General features: G+C 38.3%; 1 protein-coding gene across 3 annotated transcripts in view; it reads left to right on the forward strand.

The window, feature by feature from the left end:
• The window catches only part of RALGPS2 (Ral GEF with PH domain and SH3 binding motif 2), a 117,020-nt gene extending 104,864 nt beyond the window's left edge, over nt 1-12,156 (forward strand). For all 3 annotated transcript variants that reach the window (XM_068416863.1, XM_068416861.1, XM_068416862.1), the window contains 4 exons: nt 642-734; nt 8,211-8,316; nt 9,560-9,651; nt 11,923-12,156. In XM_068416863.1, coding sequence (XP_068272964.1) covers nt 642-734; nt 8,211-8,316; nt 9,560-9,651; nt 11,923-11,952 — 321 coding nt within the window. In that variant the 3' untranslated portion in view covers nt 11,953-12,156. The remainder of the gene's footprint in view (nt 1-641; nt 735-8,210; nt 8,317-9,559; nt 9,652-11,922) is intronic.
• The last annotated feature ends 14,874 nt before the right edge of the window (nt 12,157-27,030 follow it).

The following is a 27,030-nucleotide window of genomic DNA, read 5'->3' on the forward strand; positions in this document are numbered from 1 at the left end:
TTTGGGGTCACTGCCTGCATTTGCATTCTTCTATTTGGTGCTTTTATTCAGTTTATAAGGCTATATCCATAACCTCGGGAGTAGAAGAGAGGAGTAATGCTACATAAATTTTCTTAGTTACTGATAACTTTGAGAGGAGCATGTTTTGTCTTCCTGAACGGTGGGTGGATCCTAACAGTTTATCAATAGATAATAATAACCCTTGGTATTTGCATTGCAAATGCTTGATTATGAATTATAAATCAAAATATATATTAATGACAGTAGGGGTTACCTTATGGCAGTAAGTACATAAGTAAGTACATAAAGTAAGTACATAAACTGAAAAAGAAAAGGGACAAATGTACTCTTAGCTCAATGAAGTGTTCAGTAAGGGTTGCAGAAAGCATAGAGTAAGATGCAGAAAAAATTTCTCAGATTAATGAGGAAAAGCACATGTTCTTCCTGCTTTCTAGATTTTTAATGCACTCATAGGCCTACACAAATAACTAGAAACAGCAGCTTTGCAAACATGGCTGATGGTTTGGCTGGACAGTTAGTGCTGTCCTGTTCTTGTGGGATGATGCCTGCTATTTTACAGCTCAATATTATGAAACGTTTCACTTATCCGTTCACCTTTTTTTTTCCTCTTTTCTCTATAGGTAGCATCTTGGACAAAATACTGGGTAGCACTGTGTGGAACCCAGCTCTTCTACTACGCTGCGAAATCTGTGAAGGCTACAGAGAGAAAACATGTATGTAAAGCAGGTGTATTCCAGTATCATCTGCCAAAATTAAGATGTGATTTCCTGATGTAAACACTGAGAGTAGTTTAGGACTTGCGTGATTTCTAGTCAGCACTATCCTGTCTTCCAGTCAGTCAGTCACCTCATATGGATATGCCCTAATGGAAATACCACGCACGTTTATATGCTGCACCATCTGCTTTGCATATGTCATGGGTCTCTTTGAATTTGGTCTGTAGGGAAGGGAACTATGTCATTGGGTCTGTCTGCTTTTCTAAGGTAAAAGTCGTATCTTTTGATGACCTGAGTCTTGCAAGAGTTTACTACTTGAAATCCAAACAAGCATTGATGTGGAAAGACTGAGAAGTCACTACGTACGACATAAATGTGTACTGATTTCATATATGTGGTAAAATCAGACTACTCTTCTGTTTAATCCTGTAATCCACTAACTACAACGGAGTGCAAAACACTTCATATGTTAAGCAGAGAGCTAGCATATCACATGGTGCTGGCTTTCCTTTCATTCACTGCAACTTTATTTGAAAGAAGCTAAAAATACTTTGCTTATGTGGGGAAGTAGTAAAAGGATTTTCTGTAGATGTTCCAGGGTTGTTATGATGTGTGTAGTTCCTGTTTTCACTGGCTAATTATAATGGAAGAGGGTGCAGCCAGAGATTCTGTTAAGAAACTGGGTAAAATTTGAGATACTTGGATCTTTTTCCGAGTTCATTCACTGCTCGGAATCATTACTTATAGCTGCCTTGGCCAGTGTTTCAGTTTAATTTATGACAACTGTCACTGAAAAACATTTGCTGTGCATAAAGCTTATGTAATTTTACAAACTGAGATGTGCTTCTAGAATCCTTGTAAGGGGACTATCTTACATTGTTTTGGTACAAAATATTGTTTCCTTACCCTAACATTTTTATATTCAGAGGGTAGAGATTTGAAATGTAAGATTTCTGATTAGTAGACTCCTGGATATTTGAATTTTCTGTGTGGGAAGTTTGTGTGTAACGTTATCTTAATCTACCAAAAAAAAAAAAAAAAGTATTTTCCACTTTTATTGAAAGTAGTTCATTAGGAAACAGTATTCTAATGCTCAAAGTAGTTTAATAATAGCTGATTACTTGTAGAAATATTTGCATCGTTTCTTTGCCATCGTCCATCTGCCCCACCCCTACTAGCTTTGATGGGGTAGGTGAAATCAAAACTGATCCTGCTTCATTTGTCTTGCCGGTTAAGACACTCCTAGCCCAGACCGAAGGCCTGTTAGCCAAGCATCCTGTCGCCTGGGTGTCGTGAGAGAAGTGTATGTGTTTGGATGCGTTTGCCTCTGGTATCAGTGAAAGCCTCATGGAATCCTGTCTCGTTAAAAGTAAAGGTAGTTGGAAAGAGCGGACTTGTAAACTATTATGAGCAGAAATACGAATTATTAAAGCAAAAGAAAGAAGCAAGAGAGAACTTTTGCTGGCGTTATGTCACTGACAGTTAGTTGCTTGTTTTTTCTGGAAACATTGAGAAATGGGAAAGAAATTTTTTGTCATGTCAGACTTTGTGCTCCTGTTACTGATGTGCTGCCTTTAGGCTTTATGCCAAAATTGCATTTTGTTTTCTTTTAAGAATAGAATATGCATTTGTAAGTCTCCCTTGTCCGCTGTCTGTCAAAGTACTGAATGATGGAAGACTTTACTATACTTGTAGCTATTCAATCAGAAGCTTTTTCAGTATTGTGTATAAATATTTTAAAACAATCTAAATAACATATGGGCTTAGAGAACTTTGAAAAATTTCATAGCTGGTAATTTTATTGTTTGGAAATTAAGTATACTGAATTTTTATGTGGTCCATTTGCTTATACGTTTCCTTCAGAATAACAATTTTAATCATTTAAATGGTCTTGCTCTGTCTTTAGGAAAAGTAAATGAAGCAAAAAGGTAACAAATGTAAACATTCAAGTCTGATAGCTGATCCTCTTGAGTCTCTGTTACTGCAAAAGCCTTTATTTTTGTCTTGAAATGCAGTCCTATCTGTTTAGAGTGCTCTTCAAAAAATGATTTTCTGAACCTATTGAACTGACTTTTAATATTCCCCAAGTCACTGATGTGTTGTGGTACCTACAACAATGATACTAGTGAACAGACACTAGTGCCTAAGCAGCTAAAATCTGCCTCCCATCCTTATGTTCTCATGTTTCTTTGTCCAAGGCTGTGCCAGCAGACCAAGAACGAAGTTTGCAGATAGAAGCTAGGAGACTTTCAAGCCCATAATGCTGGCAGGATTGCCCATCAGAAGCCTGCCAGCGTTACGGCTCGCAAATACTGAACAGAGTTTGAGCAGTGCAGTTCCCAGGAAAGGGAGATGGGAGAGCGGTAGTAAAAAGCAATGACTGCTAGAGCAGGTTTATTTTTTTAACAGTTGGCTCTGTGAAATTGGACTGAACTATCCAGAGCAACCTTGGATTTGTCTGCTCACAGCTGATGTCTTTTAGCTTTTCAGGGCAGCGAACATATTTTGTTCTATTTGTGGATGCAAAGCATGTTATGAAGCTCAGGTCTCTGATTTGGTTTCCCAGGTGCAGTCATGGTTAAAATAACGTAATACCTGTTAGCTACAGTTGGGATTGTCTTTTATTTAAACAAACAGTTCACAGGGAATGCACATGTGCTTCTGCTCTAAAGGTTATTATAACACAGAGTGTAATCTTTATGCTGAAATTACGGTGGGCGATAACTTGGGAACTGCTGTTGGAAGGCTGAGGTTGGGCAATTGGGGAGAGAAGCTCCAGTTTATTAAACAGCCTAATAATAAATAGGTGATCAGTAACTTTGTTCAGGTAGTCTGCTTGTGTTGTATTTTTAGCCTAGCTATTGATGGCTTAGACTTCCATCTATTTCACTACAGGGTTATTGTACAAAGCCTCAGCTTTTGTGCTGGAGTCTGTGAAGATAACTTAAGTGTCATGCTTCAGTTCACATTTGGTTGCATTTTCAGAAAGAAAGTTAATCAAGAGAGAGAATAAACTGTGGATGATCAACCATCTGTAGATAGCTAGTGCATGAGTATATGTTCACTGTACAAATATTGTCCAGTGATATTCCTAAGAGATCCGTTCTGCAAAGTAAGGAGATTTGAGGCTAGATCTAGGTTTTGTTTTGTTACTGTCCAGATGAAATGGATTAAAAGGGAGATGCTGTCTAATTTGAAGCAGGTTTCTTTTTCAAAGATTGATACGTTTGAGATTTACCTAGGTGAAATATTCCAAGCATCTTCTGGACCCATGTAAACATCTGTCTTTTCAGCTTCCTTTCTCAAGACCTCTGTGACATGGAAAGGAACACTGGCAATTAAAAAGTCTGCTGTATAAAGTTTCCTGGCTAGAGCTCTCCTGGTAAATGTGTCTTGATTACAGGCATGCTTTTGACTGTTCTGCTGCTGCTATTACTTCAGGCAGCTGAGAGTGAGGACTTGGAATGTGCTGACACTCAAAGCTCTTCCAGGCTTATAATAGCCAACCTCTTTGGAAAATTACCTCATAAAAAATCCCAGTGTAATCCAGCAAAAAGGACAAGAAATCCCCTCCCTTTTAGACACGAGCAAGCCAGCTCTTCTTGTGCCTATGGTCAAAGACAAAGGAGTGCATCCAGTATAGTGTGTATTCTAGATGTGAATCTAGTCCAAAGGAAGAGGATGCTGTAGATACCTGGACGTGAAAGACTTTCTTGTGTTGCATCTACTAAGAAAGACTACTAAATATAATGGGCTTTGTATTCTAAACAGTGAAGAGCTTTCAGTTATTACTACAGTAATGGAAAATTGTGTATAATGAGCATGTGAACTTCTTTCAGATTCTCCTGTACCACATCTCTGGGCTCTGGAGTGTGTGTAGAATGCTTAAGGTTTTATCTCATGTGCTGAAACAGTAACCACAAGCCAGCTTCTCTGATAAAACTATAGCACTGGCACACCTTTAGAAAAGGACAATAGTAAAAATAGCCAACTTAAAATTACTGAGAAATGTGAATACACCCATTAAAAAACTGTTTATAGTGATTGGGCTGGAAGAATCTTGCCAATTTCTGCGACAACATAGCATGCATGAGAGATTTTTCCATGTTTCTACGTACTTGGAAAAGCAACAGAGACTTTTTGAGGCTTCATGCTCGAGCATGAACCCTTGTTCGTTCCAAGCCTTCCATTGCAGGTTATAGTTAGAATTAGACCCATTTATTGACACTCTAGAAAACTTGGTAGTTGTTGCTCAGGGACGTTCACTGAAATACCCTGACAAAGAATGCTGGCATTCTAGGAAGTATATTCAGCGACTGAGAAAATGATTTAAATATTAGAAAGTTGTAAAATCTAAACAGGAGATGAGGAGGAGGAGGTTTGTAGGTGCCAAAAGGTTGGAGTGAAAAGTCTGTTCACAGAGTAATTCAGAGTTTTTTGATTCAAAGATCTACGTATAAATGCCTTTAAGCTCAGAACAACAACAACAAAAATTAGTTATGTGAAGCCTAGCACCAGAGCTGTGTAGTTTTCTGTGTGTGTAAGAGAGTCATTCCTGTGGCCTGTATAAGAAAAGCAAAGAGGAACCAGGAACATTAAATTACAATGGAGCTTTCATTCCCTTCATGTTAACAAAGCAGACTTGCTGTTAGCAAGGCTCTGTGCATCAGTGGAGAATGAACTGCCCTGGGGGACTGTGTAAACATGGAATACAAATCCAGCCGTGCATGGGGATGGAAAACTGACATGTGTTTCACGTGATGATGGATTGATGCTGGCAGGAAACACTTTCCTTGTGTGGAGCTTTTTACTTTTTGGAGAAGTACCATGATTATCTAATTGTTTTGAATAAAATAAAAAAAAAAAAAAACCAAGTGAGCTCTAGCAGTTTTGGTGGCATGGTAATTTCACATATTGTATATGTACTGTTATGATATATAACTATAGGGAAGTGCAAATGTGCTATTTTCATGAAATTCTAGGAATGAGTGCTTTTCAAGAGGTGCGTTATTGATCTGTAACCTATTAAAACCGCTTTGTGGCTCAAATTTCCACCTCTGTGAAAATGACCTATTAATGCTTTGTAGGGCTACTTGGAAGTTTGCATTTTGCAGGTCCCTTTTAAGTGTAAGTTGTGTCATCTTATTTTTCAAGGCAATGTCTTCAGTGGGTCCATAGCCAGTCTTGAATATATACTTACTTTTTTTTTTTAAGGACTCATGAGCTATATCCTAATTTTATTCCCTTTCCCTGTCTTTATTCCTTCTTTCAGATAAAATTCCTTAACATTTTTCACTGTTGACTAGAATCTTCAAAGAAATTTTAGTTTCTGTTGGGAAAGGAGTTACGTTATCCAGCCCTCACTGTGATTAAATGTTGCCTTTAGACAGCTTTATAATGTACTTCCTCTTCTTACAAAGTGTTACCAAATCTGTCCACTTCCCAAAGGCGGTAGAGTTTGTATCTGTGGTTCTATGGGTTTTATGAGGAAAGGTGTTTTCCCACAGTTTTATCCATGGTAATATCAAAAAAAGGGAATCCATTTTGAAGTTTGGCAGGCAGGTCTTTCCTGAGTACAGTCATCATCACTTTCACACTTCAGCTATCTGTCCAAGCATCCCTTCAAAGTTTCCAAGCTTTTAGATTTCCACTGACGTTACACAAATGTCAGCTGAACATGACTGGTAGGAGCTTGTGATGGAATGAATGGTTCCTGCAAGTGTAACTATAGCGACATAAAGAGGGCAGTACACAGATGATGTGGTCAAAACTTTATAAGATACAGAGAGACTGGACTCTTAAATTATTTTGAACTTGGTTAAAATACTTTTTGTTTCAAATACTGGTCTAACATTTGTTCATTTAAAGTTCTAATGTATTTTAAACTGAGGTTTAAAATGTAGCCTGTTGCACAAGTCCCAGACAGATAAACTTACCTGGGCATTCAAGGTCTCCAGTTAATCTATGGCATAGATTAGAATAACTGGCACTAGACTTGCACTGGAATTTTATTCATAAAGTAATTATATTTCCATATAGAGAATATTCTTGCAAACTCTTTATTTGCTTGTGATACCCTCAAACTTGCTAGCAGTAACACTGCCTTTTGCTGAACCAGAGTTCTAGATTTGTAATGGTAAAGCAATATTTCTAAAATTGAACAAAAGACATTTGATGCTTAATGTTGTAAATCTGCTACGTGGCATTAGTATGAAGAATAAAAGTATTCTAGGACTATAAATTAATTTTAATGTTTCTGAGATTGTTTTAGCCTTATGGTTTCTAATAATGAGATTGAGGGGGGTCAAAATTACTGTGCTAATAAAGAGGTTAGAACAGGGATTTCACCAGACAGGAGGAAGACACATCTGATAATGACCAGCATATAGCAGAGCTGGACCTTCTGGGCAGAGAAGTGAGGTGAAGCACTGCAGAGGGCAAGAGTGCTGGGATTGATGCAAAAAGTCTGTGCTAGACCCATGAATGTGGGAAGAGGAGATCTGGTAACTAAAGACTTGGGAGAAACTGAACGAATTGGGTATTGGGGAGTGAGTGGGGCTGCCTGAGCAGGTAATGAGGGGTGAATTGTGAGGGTCCACTAATACATAAGCAAGGAGACCAGGGAGAAGGAAGCTTAAGGTTTGGAAATGAGTTGGATTTAGTGGGCGAGTAGCCTGGAACTGTGGGGAGAAGCCTGAGAAGTAGGAAATAATGCTGACGAGGTGAATGAAAAGGAGAGTGGGACCAAGGAGCTGTCAGGAGATGGGCTAGTGTAGCAGAGACAGGTATTGTGCTTAGAGGCCTTAAGGTATATGTCAGTGTGTGAGTAACACCTTGAACAGGAGAACCCCATCATTTTGAACACCTTGTCAGTAAATGAGCACGTTGTGTTCTGCACAGTTGTTTATTGAATCTACACCCTCGTTTGATCCATTTCCTTCATCAGGTCATAATATTTAATTGCACAGTTGTGTCATCTTGTCCCCAGGACTCATGTTATGTATAATTACAGGCTATTATAATAATAAATGTATGTTAACTTTGAATAGTTATGACACAGACAAGTTTAATTCTTCTGTTTGTTAACGGTGGAGGGATTAGCTTTGCATTTGTTATGGCACTTTTTTTAAACTATAGTATACATACTCGTGCAATAATGTGGTGAGGAATGCTAGTGTATTCATACAGTGCAGTTTAGAAGTCTGTTGACACGTTTGGGGGGATTATGGTGCTCCTTTTAATTTGTTTTGAATATCATTCATTGTGGTAAGTGCTCTTTGCAGAAATTCCTTATAAAATTCATAAACTTTCTTAATTTTATGAAGTGCTATGCTTCCTTTAGAAGTTATTCTGTGTCTTTTAACAGTGTCACTGAGAAGAACCACCCTTTTGAATACTTGTTCTGTGCAGTGCAGTCAGTCTGGCTGAAGCTTCTTGTTTTACTTCAGTTTACATCTCTACTTGTATTTTCAGTTCAAATCCACGCCGAGTAAGAATGTGTCAGTGGTGGGCTGGATGGTGATGATGGCAGATGACCCTGAGCATCCAGATCTCTTCTTATTGACTGATTCTGAGAAGGGTAAGCAATGCTAGCACCAGGAGTGCAGTGATCCCCAGAATAAACATTTGCTTTGCTGAGGTATTCATAAGCAACTAAATGAAATTGGAAGGATGTTACCTTTCACTTACTCAACTGCTCTCCAACATGTCAAGTTTGCCTTTAGAATGCTATGGGAACAGTTGTCTGTGGAGACTCCTTAGAGTCTTCATTAAGTTCTAACAACTCTCAAAAGTCTAACAGTCCAGTTGTGATTTTTCTGGAAGTATCAATCTGCGTTCTTTTAAACTACATTTAGACCACTCAGAGGCATTTTCACATACATGAAAATGTAAGTAACAATAAAAAAAATCAATATTCAGCCTACACTACGTACTTGACTGTCCCCTCTTCTCTCTAAATGAAGAACAAAACCAAAACAGTCTGTTCAAATGTAGTGCTATTACCAGGGGGAAAAAAAAAAAAAAACCAACCACTAAAGAGATCTTGACTGTTTTGCAGAGAAGCCTTGATTTCTGTTTCTCCAACGTAGCGCCCTGGGTTCAGTTTAAGTTGTGAAAAAATTGTTACTTTTCTGTAGCACTTCAAACTATGCAGAAGGAGCATCATTAGAAGTTCTGGTAAAGGAGCTTAACATTATTTATTGCTTTGTCTACTTCAAGTCATAGTATATTTTATTTCCAGGCATCTATTCTAGCACCACTGATACGTGGTATAAATTATAAGTGCTTGTCAGCTTAAACTCAGCCACAGCAACCTGAAATGTTTTTGTAATACTTTGCCTTTCTGAACCCAAGCAAGCACTGTATAACACCAGATGCTGAAAATACTAGTCTAAAGTGTATCAATATGTTTAGCAACAATTTTCAAATATTTTCAAATGTAGCTTTCTAGTGTGCATTTCAGTGCTATCTTGCACTTCATTAAAAAATTACGAAATGATATTATAAACAAATTGCAATAATGGCAATGAACAAAAACCATTTTTGTTGTATGGTTTGAGACATGTTTTGCTTTTTCCTAGTTGACACTGGTGTTAGTTGAAATCTAGAATGTTGGAAAGGAAGACAGGCGAGCCGAGACTTCTCTCATGCTAAGTCAAACAATTAAGTTGCACCTATGCCAGACAAAGTGTAAAATTATATGAACCTTCTGCTATTAAATCTTTTCATAATGTTTTTATTCAGTTATTTGAATATGGATAGGATTTAAGTATGTAGTATTGTTTGTGTTTATCAGTTTTTTCTCTACGTTTCTCACTTAGGAAATTCATATAAATTTCAAGCTGGAAATAGAATGAATGCAATGCTCTGGTTTAAACACCTGAGTGCTGCCTGCCAAAGCAACAGACAACAGGTGAGAGCAAGATGTTGAAAAGGAATATGAGCTGTTAAGAGCTCAGAACTGATCAATCTTCAAGGTGACTGAGCTGTATGTGATCACTTTGTATGAAGAGCAACCTATTCCAAGCAGCCTGAACATTGATTTCCCATGCTTTTTGATTTGCCTTAGCTTTGCTGTTTGTCCCTTTGCAAACGAGTCCTCAGAGCTTCTGTGGTAATGAAGAAAGATTTGGGGCTATCTTGAGGCTAATTTAAAGCAGTTTGGGAAATGGAAGGAATGCTCTAAAATATCTGTCTGAGTGGCAGTATTTTTGTCATTGTCTATTTTAAAAGGCTGTTTTACAGTTCTATAAAAATCTGTAAACCGTAGCATTCAATATCAATTCCAGATAACTCTCCCATAGTGCCATTTTGTCAGGTCTGGGCATGCATGTTTTCTGTTGTTTGTATGTATTTCTGAAATGTATTAAAAAAAAATAGTTTAGTCCTGGGTACATTTGGCAGACTTTGAAAGCAAAAGTAAAATCTTCCATGAATCAAAAAGGAAGATAAGACTGCTCCAACCACTGTTAAATTCTGTTCCCATATAAATTCTTACTGACCGTTTTCATCAGCACAATCCTTTTTAAGTTGCCACTCTGTCTTCCTGAAATCTTCCTTTTCCTTTGGACATTTGTTTATGGAGTTCCCGGAGCGAAAGTACTGCTGAATTTCAAGGGGAAACAAAAGGACCTTTCCAGATCCTTCTGTGCTTTCTTGTTCTGTTCTGCTTCTGAGAGAAATCTAAGGAGTAAGGAGGGTTGTAGTAGCTCCCTTGAAAGTAGTTGAGACAGTGCAAAGGAGAGGAAATTGTGTTCCTGGCTGGAGAATGTGGGAATAGCAGCAAATAGTGGCAAAGAGTTTGCAAGAAAGTGGTGACTTCCAGGCAAGCCTGGAAACTGCCCTCTGAGGACAGCTTTTACTCAATAAGGCTTAACAATACTGTTTAATGAAAACTTGTTTAAAACATTCAGCCCCTAGCCTTGTGCAAAAGCAGCAGGCTTAAGGATCTTGGCAGGGCCTCCTCTGGAAAATAAGACAGCAAAGTGAAGATAAGCATAGGAGATTTTAAAAGAAAAAAAGGAGGGGAGGATTAATGGAAAAAAACCTCTATCACTAAAAGGCCAAAACCCCTGCTACCATAATTTGTTGCATATATTTTGTTTTCTGGCATGTTGTGTAGTTGTACTATATGGGTTCTTGCAGCATAGCTGCTCCCGTGGAAGCAGTGGTGCTTCACACAAACAGTAGGTTACAAAGGTTGGTTTACCAAATGAGTAAAAACAAAACCTGTGAAATTTTTCTCTTGATTGTGATCTGACTCCTGAGCAGTGCTTTCCCTAGAGAGATGCCTTATGGTACTGTTTAAAATGGAAGATCTTGTTTGCTTGTTAACAGTGTGGCTGCTTAAGAAAGATTGGATGTTTAAATGTGCTTTCGATGGAGTATAGACACCTAACCAGCTGAATAATATTGGGGACTATTTTAATAGATACTATTTTTAATTTTAACGGTGGAACTTTAGCCCAGTTGATCATTCTTGCTTCTACAGGTAAATGGTAAATGCAAAACAAGAAATGCTGCCTTCAAATCTGACCAAACTGGGTATTTATTGACAGTCATCAGGAATGTGGTGGCTCTTTAATAACCTGAGTAAACAAGAGATGTTGCTGTCAGGCAAATTCCTGATGGGGAGAAAATGGGGATCTAAACTAAAGTAATGCAAACTAGCTTTAATCTTCATGAAAGGGAGTGATGTCTGCAGCAGGCATTCACATTTCCTATGGGAAAAGCCCAGGCAAGTGTTTATGCCTCGTTTTTTTAAATTACTCTTAAAAATACTAGAGGGCCTACATCAATCACTGACCTGTGTGCCAAGAATTCTCTAGCTGGGACTCCAGTGAGAAGGTTCTGCTTGTGTAGTTTGGTGCTGAGATTTATCATGTTAAGGTGGTTTTGCTGACAACTTTAATCTTAAATGTCATCAAAATTAATAAGATCTATGGCCATATAATAAAATTATAAACCACGCAGCAGTTTAATATTTTGGTTATACCTGGGTTTTCTACAGCTCTAAGTACCTGTGTACTGCTGAATGATAGTTGCATTCCTCCTCCCCTTTTTTTTGAGGTAGAGCAAGCGTTAATGATGTGCATTTAAACAGGTGGCTAGTCTGTGAAACAGTGGAATGTAAGTAGCTACTACCCAAAGTAAAATCTGCTATCATTTATATTTTTGTTTTCAGGTTCCTGCCAACTTGATGACCTTTGAATAACAGGCTAAATCAAAACAAAAAAAAAAAAGAACAATTTGAACCATCTCATAATTGAGAACGAGGTCCTGATGAAAAATGTGCCAGCTGTATTCTGTGCCAGAACAGAGCCTGTCAACTCGATCTCTGAACTCTGGAGCCCTGAACAAAACCACTAATGGTTGGGGAGTAGAGTCCCCCAAATTAAAAATGGAGTTGCAACATGAATTGCCATGGACCATGCTTCGTTATATTCTTTGAACTGACCTGTGGAAACCACTGCCTTAAAGAGTGAAAGGAAAAACAACATGAAACACCAAATAGTGTGTGTGAAACTTCTGGCGGTGCTGTGCTTGAGTTAAATAGATTGTAGCTAGTTTGAGTTTCTTTTAACTTTATACTAATTTTGAAAATAACTCACCTTTTTAGGCATTCTTAAGAAAACAAGTAGACTGGTATTTAAGAGTTGTATCAAAAGCTATGTATGAACCGGGCAAAAGAGGTACTACATGTTCTAGAGATGTTGTTTAGACTATCCCAGGTGTTCTTGGTGGGAGCTTGTCCCGGGCACACTTAGCCTGGAGCAATGCAATTTCTCACAGACCTACAAGTATGAAAAATGAAACAACTGCAAGTTTAAAACAGCAGTAAGCTTGCAAACCTTAGTACTGTGTGGGAGCCGTATTTCCTACAAGTGGCAAAAAGGCTGAGCACTTACACACCAAAATTACTTTTGGTACGTTGTTACCTAATTCCTGGTTAAAAATGTAGTTCACGTGTTTTGGGTGGTCGGTGTGTGTGTGTGGAAGAGACAAAACTGAAAGCACTGCTGGGTCAGAACTGAGTGTTTTCTTCCCATTTGTTTCTACACCTGTCACTCTCCTACATACAACAGTTGAATGACAAAAAAACCAACACCTGGGTGTAGCTCACTGAGACATTTTACTTCTCTGGGTATCTGTTGGGGACCACTGTTAGTGTATGGTGTTTCATAATATCACTTGAGATCTATGTTTTAAAAAGATAGAGGCACAAATTCAAGCTTTCATGTTCTCAGTTGGCAATAATTGGTTTTAGTTATCTGTCTTGGTCAACATAGTTGACATTGTGTGGTGTTGATAACATGGCCTAAAGCAGACCTTACATACAGATGCTCTTTTGATCTTCAGGCAAATAATTAATTTATTAGAAGGTAGGATAACCTAAGGAGAGAAAAGGTGTGGGACTATGAAATTTCCATCCTTGACAGGAGTAGTTCTTGGTCACTGAAATTACTCACAGAGAAAAAAAATATGGTTGTAAAAAAGGAGCTATGCTTTGTGTGTGTTTTATGCTTAAGACTTTGATTCTTGCTTTATTTGGGTTTCCTTGACGTCACCTAGATATAGTTCCCTGGATGATGAGTCTTTCTTTAATCTTCAAAAATATGATCTTTGTAAAGCAAGGAAACATTGTCCAAAATATGACTCCAATATCAGAACCGTGACGTCTGTGAAAAAGTAGAAATTGTTCCGTTGACATTGTGGTTTAGTGGCCATAAATATGCTTGCAGATTCCACCATGAATACTCCTTTTTAAAAAGAAAGAAGCTACCTACCAGTCTGTGGCAGAGTTCTCTGACTAATAAAGGTTTCTACTCGTAGTTGTTATTTTGAAAATGTAGTTTGTTTATTGCATCTGAGTAGAAGCCTATAAATTCACTTTTGGGTTTTTTCCAGAGTCAAATTAATCTCTTAATGGAAATGATTAATTTCAGAGGGGGGCAAAAAAGAAGGATAATCCAATCTCACGGTAAAAAAAACAAACCAAAACACAAAAGCCCCACGCACTTGGTGATGTAGAGTAAAGGGTAATAGGCTGGTTTATGTTTCCAAGAATTGTTCTTGTGAATTGGAGACAATTCACAAGTAGAAGGATGCTTCTGTCAGAATTACACCACAAACACCGTGGGAATTTGTGTCCCTTTGCAATTTTGTTGTTGTTGTTGTGATGGGGAATGAATAGTCTGTTCTGATCCTGAAGTCATGCATTTTGGGAAGGGGTTGCTGGTGCTGAATCCCTCTGCAATTCACACATCTCCCAAGTTTACCCATGTTGGGTGTATAGTAAAGGCATCATCTTCATAGCCAGCAGTGTTACCGCAGTAGACTTTGCACAACTTTCGTTTTGTTTTTTTCATTTAAAAAATTACTTAATGTGTGTTTCTTCTCAACAACTAAGTGTGTTTTAACAATGTGTGTACTTTTTTAAGCATTGTGGATAATAGCCTGTGGATTTTGAAATTTTAAATAAGCTATTCTAGCTTCATTGCAGCATAACTGTATCTGTTCTTCTGTTAGTGAAAGGAAACATGCAACTGGGAACTACAGCCTGACATCACACAGCTTTGCTAAAGACAGCCAGGTCAGAAAGTGTCATTTATTATTGGGGTTTTTTTGTATTTTTCCAGCGGTGTTTTGAGTTATGTTTTTATGGTAGGAAGATGGTGGGGAAAACAGTTCACAAATCATCATTTAGTGAATTGTTGCTGTCACCAGCTTTCATTGTTCTTAGGCCTCCTACTTTTCCTTGTTTTTTACCTTCAGATAGGCTGTTTTTCATGGGAGAGATTAAATATTGTGGGAGGAGTTTCTTAAAACGTGCAGCCAGAATAACTGGAGTGATTAGTGACAACACGGAAAACGTTATTGGCACTTGTTACAGTGAGTAGTTCAGTACTTTCCTATTGTTTATCTCCTGTTTAGCCACGTAGTCCTATAGAGCAACACAGAAATAATGAAATGTTACATATTTTGAGATAAATGGTGCTCAGAAAGAGGTGGTGGTTTTGTTCCCTGAGGGAAAGCTGCCTCAGCTAAGCTTTGGAAAGACTCAGGCATGTCAAATACACTGTAAAGAACATAGTAATGCTCTTTTTTTAAAAAGAGGGTTAATAAATTAAATAATTAAACTCACTGCTGAGAAAACAAGGACAGCAACGAGCTCATGGTGTTCAGGTAAGACTGTCATCCAGACTACTTCAGATAGCTGGCGGTTTTGCTTTGATTTTTATTTTTAATGTATTGCTCTAATTCTTTATCTTGTTAATAACTGCTGAAATACTTCGGCTAGTATTTGTCACTTTATTTCTTAATGTTTTCATTTGGAAACTAAAGATGCCTCTTACAGTTCCCTGTTTTGGAGGCATATGAGCAAAAAGTATTCAGAGTAGATCTTCATAGCAAGACTTCCCATGTAAATGTTAATCACCTGCTGACTGCTGACCACTTTGTGAGCTAAACTGACAGTCTTGGGGAAGATTGAACAACAGGGAGTGAAATGGTGTATGAAATTGGTGCACTGCATTAGAAATACATAACATTGCACTGGTTGTTGAATACTTACTGCTAACTTTTATCTTTCTAACTTAATCTGTATTACTTCTGGCTAAGTTTTTCAAACCTGACTTCTATTCCCGTGTTCTTAGAAAGCAGATAAGGAGATTTATTTTTGAAAAAATCTGATAATTTGAGTAAACATAGCTCATCCCAGACACATATTTCATTTTGCAGACATTTCATGCCAGAGGAATATTACTCAGGCTATTATGATTCATTAAGTATTTAGGTGCAAGTTATAGGCATTAAAACTACAAATACTAAATGAATGCACATAAATACTTAATGAATGAGCTTTAGCACCCAGCTTTAAAATCGTGTTACTGTTAGTTAGCTCTTTTAAATTACTGTGAAAATCATATCCTACTTAAGAAAGATCTGAAAAGGAAAATACTGTAATGGCAGATATTATTTGTCAACTCTGCAGCTGGCCTATTAAGCAGCCCCCTAGTTAGGCAGATGTTTCAGCCTCCTGCTTGAGGAATCAGTGTCTCTTGGGGAATCAGCTGATTAACTTTCCTCCTCAAAACCCAACTGCAGAATTTGAACTTTTACCAAGAAAAGCGTTTCTAGAAGTATGCATATTTGAAAACATACTGGGAGCAAAGGAAACCATAAAAAACCACAGCAGGATTTTATTAGTTATGTTTTCCTCACTAGAAGTAAACTCATCTAATCTAATTTTTCTTGCAACATCAGCCTCCTCTGTTTGCATTTATACATTTTCAACAATAGTTCTCCTCTATTAGTATCAGACATAACAAATGTTAAAAGGAAATGCTTTCCCTTCCAGCAGAAGTAATTGCAGTGTTTTGTGCTGCTGAGACACTCGAGGAGGTGAGGTCCCTTTTGATAAAAGGCAAATTGATCTTGTGGTTTTAGTTAACTGTAGCAAATCTTGTCCAAATCAAGATAAGATAAATCAATGACATGTTGTTTCTTCTGGCTCTGTCAGTGGCATTTTTCTTCCTTTTTTGTCCTTTTTTTTTTTATTGGTATGCTAACTCACCAGCATTAATAGTTCCAGTCTTTTCCATGGCCAGCTGTAGTATGCTGGCTGGTGCAAGCATCAAGACACCAGGGCTGGTACTGAATCACATCAGTTAATTGCTTATTCTCCCTAGGAGGACACGCTTTAAAAATTTTGTTATTATTTGAGTATTGCCCTTTTTCTTTATTTTTTCTCGAAAAGTGGCTTGTGCATAAGGTGGTTTGGCTTGGGAGAGTTGTCATTAAAAGAATCTGTACGAGTGGACATTGAATTTGTAGAGGGTATCCTTATTTTTTTAAACCCATCATTCTAATTTGTTGTACATCAAGAGGGTGAGTGCTTGGATTTAAGGAGAACTTTTGTCAGTGCCTTATTATTACCTTGGAGACCAATTCCTTTATTTCAGTCCTGAGAGTACTACCATGGCAGACTTGCATACTGTGTCCTTCATGTGCCAGGGGGTAACATTCCTTACAGTCACTGCATTTCTGCAGAAGTTAGTTGTTCTGGTCAATGTAAAATAGTTGTGGCTCAAGTTGCTTTAGTATTTTCTTTCTGTATTGGTATACCCTCTTTTTAGGAGAAATTCAGAGGTATTTGGTAGCTTGGGCTCGTTCAGCTTTTATCAGAAGTAGCTTGGACTTCAAAATTAATTTATTTTTATTTTGGTGTGTCTCTAAATAGATTTAGTAGGGAGGGGAATTGGAAAGGGTAGTCCAAGTCATGGTCTAGACCACATGAACTTGAGAGCTCACATTATTCGAAAGGAGCTTGCTTTTCTCTCTCCCATTTTGATTTGAACATTGAAGAGCATTCTTACGAGATTTAATTTCTTACAAGCTTTTTGTTAGTGTGAAATAAATACTACAGGAAAAAAATGTTTGCGGAAAGAGAAGGCTTGGATAAATTTTATTCTTTCTTAATATCCCATAAGCTCAGTTTTGTATATTCTAGTCCCAATGCTATGTAGAGAGTATTGTCCTTCACTGAACCAACTCCTAGAGATTGTTTTGGTAGCAAGACTTGATAAGCTTTGGAAGGGGAAATGAAAGAAAGAATGTGGTGTTCTTAAGCAATTAAATATTTGTTTTCTCAGAGCACATCCTTATAAAACAAGCAGTTTTACTAAAGTGTTTATCAATTCAGATGCTGGAAAGGGAAGGATAATTTCAAAATTCATCTTATGCTTCCTAAGAATCTTCAAAGGCAATAGAAGCGTCAGGTCAAAGGAGAAAAGACACATTGCTTCGTTTAGCCATGCCTGCTGCAGAGCAGAGCTGACAAGTTCTCTTGGAAGTTATGTTGCTAAGAAAAAAGGTGTGTGAAATGTAATGAAATGCAAGTTCCTGCAGATGATGGCATGGTTGTGGCTGTGAGCCTGATCTTGCTCTTGAATGACTAAAAGCATTGTAAATCTTCTGTTTCCTTTGTGTGTTTGATTAGCATATTATTTCTCTTTATTTGGGTAGGTTCTGGCATTGACATGTATTACCTGAAGGTATTTCTTACCATTCCAAAGCTGCTCACAGGTGAGACGGAAAAGCAGTATAAATCGATTAAATGTTGAAATAAAAAGGGTTCTAGGGTGCCTTGTTTCCAGGCACTTCTAGCTCCTTGTGTACAGGAGCATATCCATTCAAATACTACTGTACTGAAGTGTGAAAAGCACCAGGAAATCATATATATGTTTTATAATAATCCTCTAAGGACCAACCATCACTGGAAGGGGGATGAAGGTTGTCATGCAGTAAACACAAGCCATTTTTAATATTCCCTGCTGGTGTGAGGCGTTATAGGGATAGAGGGATTGCACTATGATCTCATTGAGTGATGTGCAGTTTGGCTGTCCTCTAGCCTTTTTCTTCAACTTTTTTTAATACTTTATTCTCTGTGTGTGTGTGTGAAAATTGTGTGTTTGCATAAGCTAGTTCAAATGAATTAAGTACAGGTTTCAAAAATCTTTCCTACTGAAATAAATGATTTAAAAGATGGCACGTGTCTGAAGTTTTAATTTCTCGCCAAAAAACTGCATTGATACTGCAATGAGGTTTTGCAACATGGAATTTGACTGTTTCAGAATGATGCTGAGATCAGATGGAATTTTAGTAGCTTTTTTTGATGAACCTCTGAAATGTAGTGTATAAATATACCATTGTGTGTTGGTACAAAAGGAATCCAAAAACTAGCAGGAAAACACAGTTCATTAAAGAGATTTATGTTTGATTTCAGAGATTGTTGTGTTAAATGATGTGTTTTTTCTCTCCATGGTAGTTTATCAGGTTTTTTTTCTGTTGTGTCTATACTTACAGATATGATAGATGTAAACTCACTCTCAGTAGTCTTCAGGCAGATTGGTTCTTAAGGAGTGACTACATGGAAGATAAACTAAAAATGAAGAATGAATGAGTAGCATGCAAAGCCTTGTACTGCGTTAGCGCTTCATTTGGTGTCACTTCTCTACTTTCTGTGCCTTTTAAAGCCTGTTAAGCCTTACTGAACAGGATCATGCAGCCCTCGGTGGAAAATGCTGGGGGTCAGGTTGTGAAATGCTCGTCAGGTTGTGAGACTTGAGCTCCTTCTTTCCGACCCCCCCCCCCTTGATGGAACAATTCATTTCAAATGTATTTACAAAGAGAAGGAATAAAGTACATTTTTGTACCCCCCCTTTTCCTTATTTCCAGAGTACTGAGTTTGAGGAAATACTTTGTGCTCAATAGTGTAAAAAGAAACACAGAAATAATTAGCTGGTGATTTCTGTTTTCCTTTTTTTTGTTCTTTTCAAAGCTCTTTTTGTTACTCATCAGTTTCTGGCAAACATTTTCTGATGAGCTGCTTTATTAACTCGAATGCTGACTCCATGCTCTCAGGCAGGAGCCTGAGACTGCAGGTGGAGAGGCACAGACAGAGGCAAGTGGTTCTTGGTTCAGATGCCTCTTCTCGGAACAGACTTTTTCACCCCTGTTTCAGCTGCATCTCTGTCTACAACAATGCTAGTGATGCCAAATCTGGCGCTCTCCTTCGTTAGCTCCACCATTTATCTGTGACTTCTGTCTTTCATATACTTCCTTGCCTTTAAATACTTAAGGGCTACAGCATCTCTCTGCAGTGCATGTTAGTGGCTGCAGTGAGAGTTCTTTGAAGCTTTTTTGTTGTTGTTCAAATCAAGAAACATGTCAAGGACTCCTTTGGCCTCTTTCCTTATGTTCTTGTCTCTTGGACTGCTGCTTACAGGAGAGGGCCTCCAACCCAGAGAGTGAGAAGACAGGTGGGGGAAAGGCACCTAATCTCTTCCTTGCCTCCCAACTGGAATGATTTTCATTGTGGGTACACCTCCTGCTGTCTTTCACCAGGGGCATATGCTAGTGAGTCCATCAACTGAGCGTGCCTTTTGAAATTGTAAGAAGTATGAACTGCTGCCTTGGTTTTGTAACTTCATCTTTGGGTTGGTTTTTTTGTCTTTTTGCATGTGAAGGAACCACAGTGTGGGGAGAGGGGGCTTCACATCTGTGGGAGAAACAGAGAAACCAAACCACAGATGCATGAAATAAGCAAGCTGAAAAGATTATCTTTTCCCTTTTTTTGTATTAAGCTCAGTTTTGGTAAGTGAGAATGTTAGGTAACAAAAATGTAAACCGATGATATCCAGATGTAAGCAGATGATAGTGTTTTGGCATGAACTGTGAACTGTGGGGAGGTACATTTTATTTATAACAGCAAATAAATTGAATACAGAAGACTGAACCCATGCTGCTAACTTGTAAGTAATATTTTTATTAGTTTTCACTTAAATTGAGCATTATTACTGAAACACATATCCTTACATAGGTAATATTTATCTTTGCACTGGTATTTGCCTCTTTCAGTTCCTCATTTTTAGTTCAGTTTGGTACTTAAGGACAACATGCAGATCCGAAGTAAAACCTTCTGCTTGTCTCCCTGAACTGGTACAAGAGACTGTTGCTGCTGTGCAAAACTAGCGTTTACTGAATGTCTTTATCTTGCTCTCTAGAAGAAGCGGGTTGTATGTGATGTGTATAACACGATAGAGCATGTTGGGGACCTGGTGAACAGTTTCAGTGTATAAGATGTTGCAATTTTTATTCTGAAACATTCAAAGAGGCTGCTCAAAGGAGATCTGCAAAGGGAAAAATGAAAGTGTATTTTTTCATATTAAAAAAGTGGGAGTTTTTATATGTAGCAAAACACAAAATTAGTCCAAGCCATTTTTTAAGCTGAAGAGAGACCTCATACAAGAATACAGCCAGCAGCAAAGTGCTAATATATCTTTCATTTTCTTTTCAGTTAGAAAAGTGTTTCATTGTGGAAAGGGATAAGGAGCTGAACTGTTTTAAGGTCAAATAATATAGCTAAACATTTAAGTAATTCATTGCTTGTTGAAGATGCACATTACAGCCAAGGATAGACTGTGGCTTGTGTTGCTCACTACCTGACTCTGCAGAATTTCTTTTATGTTTTAGAACGACTGACTGGAATATAGAAAGCAGCTCATTCTGTAGGCGAAGATGTATGGAAATACAGTGAGCAAGCATGAGAAGAGGGAGCCATTGCCTCATGCAGGAGCAATCCCAAAGCAGTGGCTGAGAGAAAAAATTTATGGTATTGTGAATATCTCAGTAGCGTTATGTGATAGAACTGGGAAAAGCACATGCAAATTCTGAGTTCCCGATGCTGAAACAGCAGTGTGCTCTTAAATGAGTATAAACCTGTATCTAAGATTTATTCAAAAAAAGACAGTCTAAATGGGATAATTGTGATCTATTATATTTCTTCATTTGGGGATATTTCGTATTAGCGAACTTTTGACTTGTGCTGCATATCTAAAATACTGTCTATAGGCAGTTACTAAACCCCAGTCGCCCTCACCTCAATAATCAGTTCCCCATCAGTACGAAATCTGTTACACCAGTGCTGCTTTTGTTCTAATACCCTGTCTGATACCTACATCAAAGGCTTCAGAGGGAAGAGTAGACCTACAGCGTGCAGATGAGGAGTGAAATTTTAGCAAGGTAAGTAGCTTCTGACACTTAACGACTGTCTTATGTATTGAAAGCTTTATAGTTTCATTTTCTTCATTTCATCCAATATGATGATGGCTGTAATAATGAAAATGTTTCTGCTCTTCTCTTAGTTTCCTTGATGTAATCCATCAAAATGTATGTTAATGAAAATTAAAACACTTCTGATAATAAAAATATTTGAGATCTATGTTGAAAAGTAGGTTTAAAATAACTCTTCTCCAGAAACTGACTTTTTAATGTTGACTGTTTCAGTAATGTGGATTACCAAACAGGCCCACAGTCGGGAGCTGTAGGGACTTCTCAGGTAAGATTAAATAATAATTTAAAAAGTAACACATGTCAATGCCATTTCTAACTTTGTTTTGACCCTGAAGCCTTTGCTTGACTGCAGAAGGGATTACATGGGAGCTCTCAACAGCCCCACCTTCCATTGCAGAATGAATCTCTTAAAGACTGGGTAGCAATTGAATGGCTCAGAATCATCTTGGTCCTTCTAGAAAGGATCCAGTCTTTGCACATTTGTGAGGCGTCATACACATTGAGATATTTCATAGCCATCATGTAGCATGCCCTGAAATGCATCAGGCATAATGGCTTGCAGAGACCATATTCAACAGCACATTTGGCATTCTTTTGTACTGAACCTCTTTGACACTCCCTAGAAGAGTGCCAGATAGAAAATAAGGATCACGTTCTCCATATACTTGCTCAGTTTTAATTTAACCTAGGCTTGCTTCTAGTAGTCTCTGAATACCACAGCTACAGAGAAATGAGAATCCGTTCCTGATGTCTCTTGCCTGCAGAACTCTGTACGCCACCAAAGCTGTGGGAGAGTTTTGTGACTGGCAGCTGGAAGCAAGGTTGTACATAAAGCCCTTTGTATGAAGCTTACTTTTTTTGTAAATCCCAAAGTGCATTTGGGGTGTGGATAGAGGGAGGAGAGATGTGGTGCTTTTGGTCCTTGTTCTAGAAAGAATGTTTTTCAAAAAGGGGTTGAAGCTGTGCATGTAAGATGATAAAGAGCAGAACCAACGTGGCATGAACGCACCAACTTAGAGCCAATGTGAAATATGCCCCAGGCTTTGTGTTAAATTTTGGTTTCCATCTTGTCAGAGACATCTGTATATTATTACTTGTTTTTAGGAGTCAAAATACTTCATGTAATGTCTTCACATAAGGTTATTGCACACAGCTTTGCATTTAATTTGTGAGGTGTTGGGATAAGGAAATTATTTCAGGATAAATGTATTAGCCATTTGGCTATCTGAGAATATCTGCTAGCCATTATACAGAGACATATCGTGCTTGCTACTATGGTACCTAATAAATATTTACTAAACAACATCTTGCTTAAATCATATTCCTTGTGCTGCTGTTCTTCCAATCACATTGGGCTGAATGAGAGCTGTCAAATTAAGTAACTTGATGTTTATAAGATTTTAGGGGAAACTGTTCCTCAAGAGTGTGGTGATGCCTTCCTGCCCAATTAATATCAGCAAGCAGTTAATATGTCTGCTTGGGATTCATCAGCCGGTCTCAGAGTGCCTTATAGAGGAAACTTGTATCATACTGTCCTTGTGCTACAGATGGAGAAACTGAGGCACAGCAGAGGAATAATAACTGTTGTGTGCAACAGTAATAGTGCCAGGCTGGAGATAAATCTCAGCTCTGCTGAGATTGTCAGAGCACACCTGCTCCAGTGTTTCTGGCAAAAGTTATATCTGCTATCCTGATTTAAATCATGGTTTTTGACACTGATGATGTGTGGAGGTAAAGCCCATCGGTGGCCTGGCCGTGTCTCTCAGAGGGTCAGACCAAGAAAAATGTTGGGCAAGCTAAATCATTTAAATCCTGGTACTGCCAGGGCTGTAGGTGGGTGTACGTGAAACTGGAACCCCAGGGATTTCAGTGGGACTCCAGGCAGACAGAACCATCTCTTGCACTCAAAGCAGCTTATGATATAAAAACCACTGTAAGAAAATAGTCTCTAGACAAAGCTTACTGAGCTGGAGACTTTCCAATAGCCCATCAGGTAATGCTCCCAAAAGATTAATAATGCATTTGTATGACTGTGAGAGCCTACTGCTCCTGTGAAGTCTTCTGCCAGTTTCAGAAGGGGTAAGCCACTGGTCCTCTTGCCGTTTTGTTTGCATAAAAGTGGCCAGGGAAAATATGAGTAAAATAATTTCTTCAAGTTAAAAAGGTAAGGAAAAAGTGATTGATTAGGTCCAAGTGTAAAAAGGAAAGTACACAAACCTATTAATTCACCCCCATATTATGGTCCTTTTCAAGAGTAAAAGGAGGTAACAAATCCTTCAAGGCTTATACATTTATTATTTTCTATAACTCAGTGCTTTGTGTTGCCTTTTGATCCTTGAAGTGCTGCTTTTTCGGTGCAGAATGTAAACAAACAAGCAAATACAGTGGGTTTTTTCCTCCTGCTGTGCATATATGAAGAGCTTCCAGAGGAGGCTTTTGTGATAGATCAGATGGGTTCACCTTGAGCTCATCAAGTCCTTCAGTTAAGCATGAGTTCTTTAATATATCGTTCTGCCTGTCATTTCTAGTTAGATAATGACCTTGAATGCTCTGATGATGTCAACCCAGTATTTGTTCCTTCAGTGTCAAGGATATGCAATGAAAATGTTACAGTTAGATTAAAGTAAAAATATGCTGCTGGCAAGGAAATAACAAATTGGATTAAGTCAATGCTGTTTTGAATGTTGGTAACTAGATGAATTTTAATTTCTTATGGTTTGTTTTAAAGAGCTATTTAGGAACCCAACACTCCATATTTTAAGGTTATGTTACTGTTTTAAATCTACTTCCTAATTCACTTTAGTATTTCAAAAATGTATTATTCCCACATTGTGAAACATGAAGAGGCTCTTTACCCATATCCTGGATCACAAGAAATGGAAAAGAAACGTCTAAAGTAAGAGAGGATTGTCACGTGAACAAATGTGCCTAAACTGGCTCTAAAGAAAAGATGTTTCACACCATCAAGGAGGGAAAGTTTCTGTTACAGCTTCTCAAAGGAGCAGTGAGGAGCAAGCCCCTGATTCTGGGAGGTTTTTGTGGGGCTTAATCAGATTGTGAAAAAAATTATGCTACCACTTAGATGTCTGCAATACCACGAGACAGCACTTAGTGATGTAGGAAGCCTCTTCCAGGCTGCAGTCTCTTACGAATGGCCTTAGAGACTGTTAAATATTGAAGGAAATGTCATCTTCAAAAGGTACTTGTTAAAATATCGTATTAGTTCTAGTTTGTAAGCAGTACAAAATATTAATTTGAGTCCCATGGTACTGCAGGGACAAGTATGCCTGGCTAGAATGGTGCAACTCCTACTGAAATCTGCTGCTTTCTGGGAGCTCACAGGGTAGCCCAGAATTTCTTTAGGTTATGCATTCTATCAGAATGCAAGTTTGTAAGATACAATGTTTGAACATCAAAGAATTTGAGGTTTCAAATACCTGTGAGCCTCTATTTATCTTAATTTAAATTGTCGGTGTCTCAGCTATTCTGAAAATGCAAATTTAAGTGATGCAACTTCTCCAAAAATGGACTTTGGTTCCTTTGCCTGTTAGTATTAGAGGATTAATCAGAACAATGGATATACAGATATTTTGTACGTAAGCAATTATGAGCTACAGAGAAATGCTCTTTTAATTTTTCTTAAAAGATCAGGCTAAAGATTTGAAGTCGTAACACATTGATTGTGGTAACACAAATTGAAGTCATGTGAATCACGAACTGTAAGGGTTCCCTTAGCACACATGGAAAGTGGGATTGGATCTGTAAAACTATCAACAGTATGTTCCGTTCAGAGGTATTATATTTTAAATTAAAAATTAAACAAAAACTCAAGTGGCTTAACAGTTAGTTGACAGTGCCAGCACGCTTTAATTTCCATTAAAACTGAAGTTGCCACGCTCTTCACTTGAAATGGAAATAGTGTTCTGCTGATGTCACCAGTGAGCTTTATTTTCTCCCAGTAAAAATATGTTTGCATTAGAGTGACTTTTGACAGGAAATCCCTGTGAATATGTTTGTCTTGGTGATCTGCTGCTGCTTTAGATGAGAATTGCTATACCAGTCAGCTTGGGGGAGGATAAAACTTCTTTTTTTCTAATTCTGTCAATTTAAATCCAATGTAGGCTGCTAGATACTGGAATCAATGTGGTTTGTTTCTGCTTGGAAGCCTGTTCTGGGAAGAGGTGTCTCGTCCCAATGCACAAAGGCTGTTTTTCATTTTGTTGATTTTTTTAAAGCAATATCGACCTTTTCTGCTGGAAGGTGTCCGTTAATACATGTGTATAAACAAATTCGGGAAATCCTCTCTCGTACCTCAGACTTCTGCTGCTCTTGTTCCCTTCCCCAGCCCTCACAGAAGTCACGTGGCTGAGCCAGGCTATCCTCAGGACTGCTCTGGGGGATCCTTTCGGTCCCCATCTGATGCTCTGTAGTAGCAGCTATTGGATTCACGTGCACCTTGTGCTCTGTATGAGCTTTGCAGCAGAGTGTTGGGCAGAGGCACTCTTCTTCCAGCCTGCTTCAAAACCTGCCCCTTCCATCTGCCCTGTAGCAGCTCTTCAGGTGGAGCCTCTCCAGGCATTCAGGGAATAGGATAAAGTCCATTTTTCTGTTGCCATGAGACTAAATGCTTCACCAATGTGCAGAGATCCTCAGTAGGACCACTGAGAAAAATGCTGTCACCTGTTTTCTGGCATGAAGAAATGTTACTAATCCTAACTGGAAAAAAAAAAAAAAAATCAAGTTTAGCGAATGAGGAGCACTTTCTCAGCTGATTCCTGAGAATTTAACACTTCAGTTGAGTACAATAGTAATTTTTATTATTTTTTTTTTCCTTGCTACAGCTTTCATCCAAAAGGGATTGACAAATGCTTTACAGATCATGTGGAAAAAGGTACATCATTTCTGGCACCTATTGGATCAGCCAACAGTAAGCAACCAGCTTAGCCAACACTGAGCAACCAGTTTACCCAACTCATAATATACAGAACCTTATTTTGTTAGGATGTACGAATCTTTCTGCCATCAAACAAAAAAAAATCTATCCAGTTTAATGTGCCACTTAACAAGTTTGCCTCTGTTTCTGCAAAAATGGCCAGTGGGTTTTTAGTTATTTCAGTGGGCATGGCTTAGTCATTAATATTTCTGCTGAAAGGTGGTGGTTCCCATGGTGTGTATTTCCATAGCACGGCATCAAAATTCGTTAGTGATTATGCCTTTCGGTCAGTGATTTAGAAGGTAGCTCAGCAGTGAAGTGTTTGAAGGAGAGGCACATCTGTGAGAAAATCTTCCCTCACCCTGGAAGGGCTGGGAAGTACAAACTCCAGAAACATATTTCCATAGTAGCCAGTTGGTATGGGTGTCTGAATTGGTATAGGATTAAAACTGTCACACGCACTTTTTCTGGAGCTGCACTTTTGTAGCAGATGGCAAAACGACCTCCTTTTTTTCTTAATTTGAACTCTAGGAAAAGCAGTGACATTTGTGCCAGTGAGATGTGGCTTCTGTGGGATCTGCTAGCTCTTCTCCAGGGGAAGGCTTTCTTTGCTGCCTCCTACTTGATCACCATTTATCTTCCACTTTCAGTTCACGGTGACCAAGTGCAGCTTGCCACGTGCGGGTGGTGTAGCTGGTGCAGGGGCAATCGCACAAGGTGGGC

This window comes from Nyctibius grandis, chromosome 21 (genome assembly GCF_013368605.1).
Source record: "Nyctibius grandis isolate bNycGra1 chromosome 21, bNycGra1.pri, whole genome shotgun sequence".
In the NCBI taxonomy this organism is placed as follows: Eukaryota; Metazoa; Chordata; class Aves; order Nyctibiiformes; family Nyctibiidae; genus Nyctibius; species Nyctibius grandis.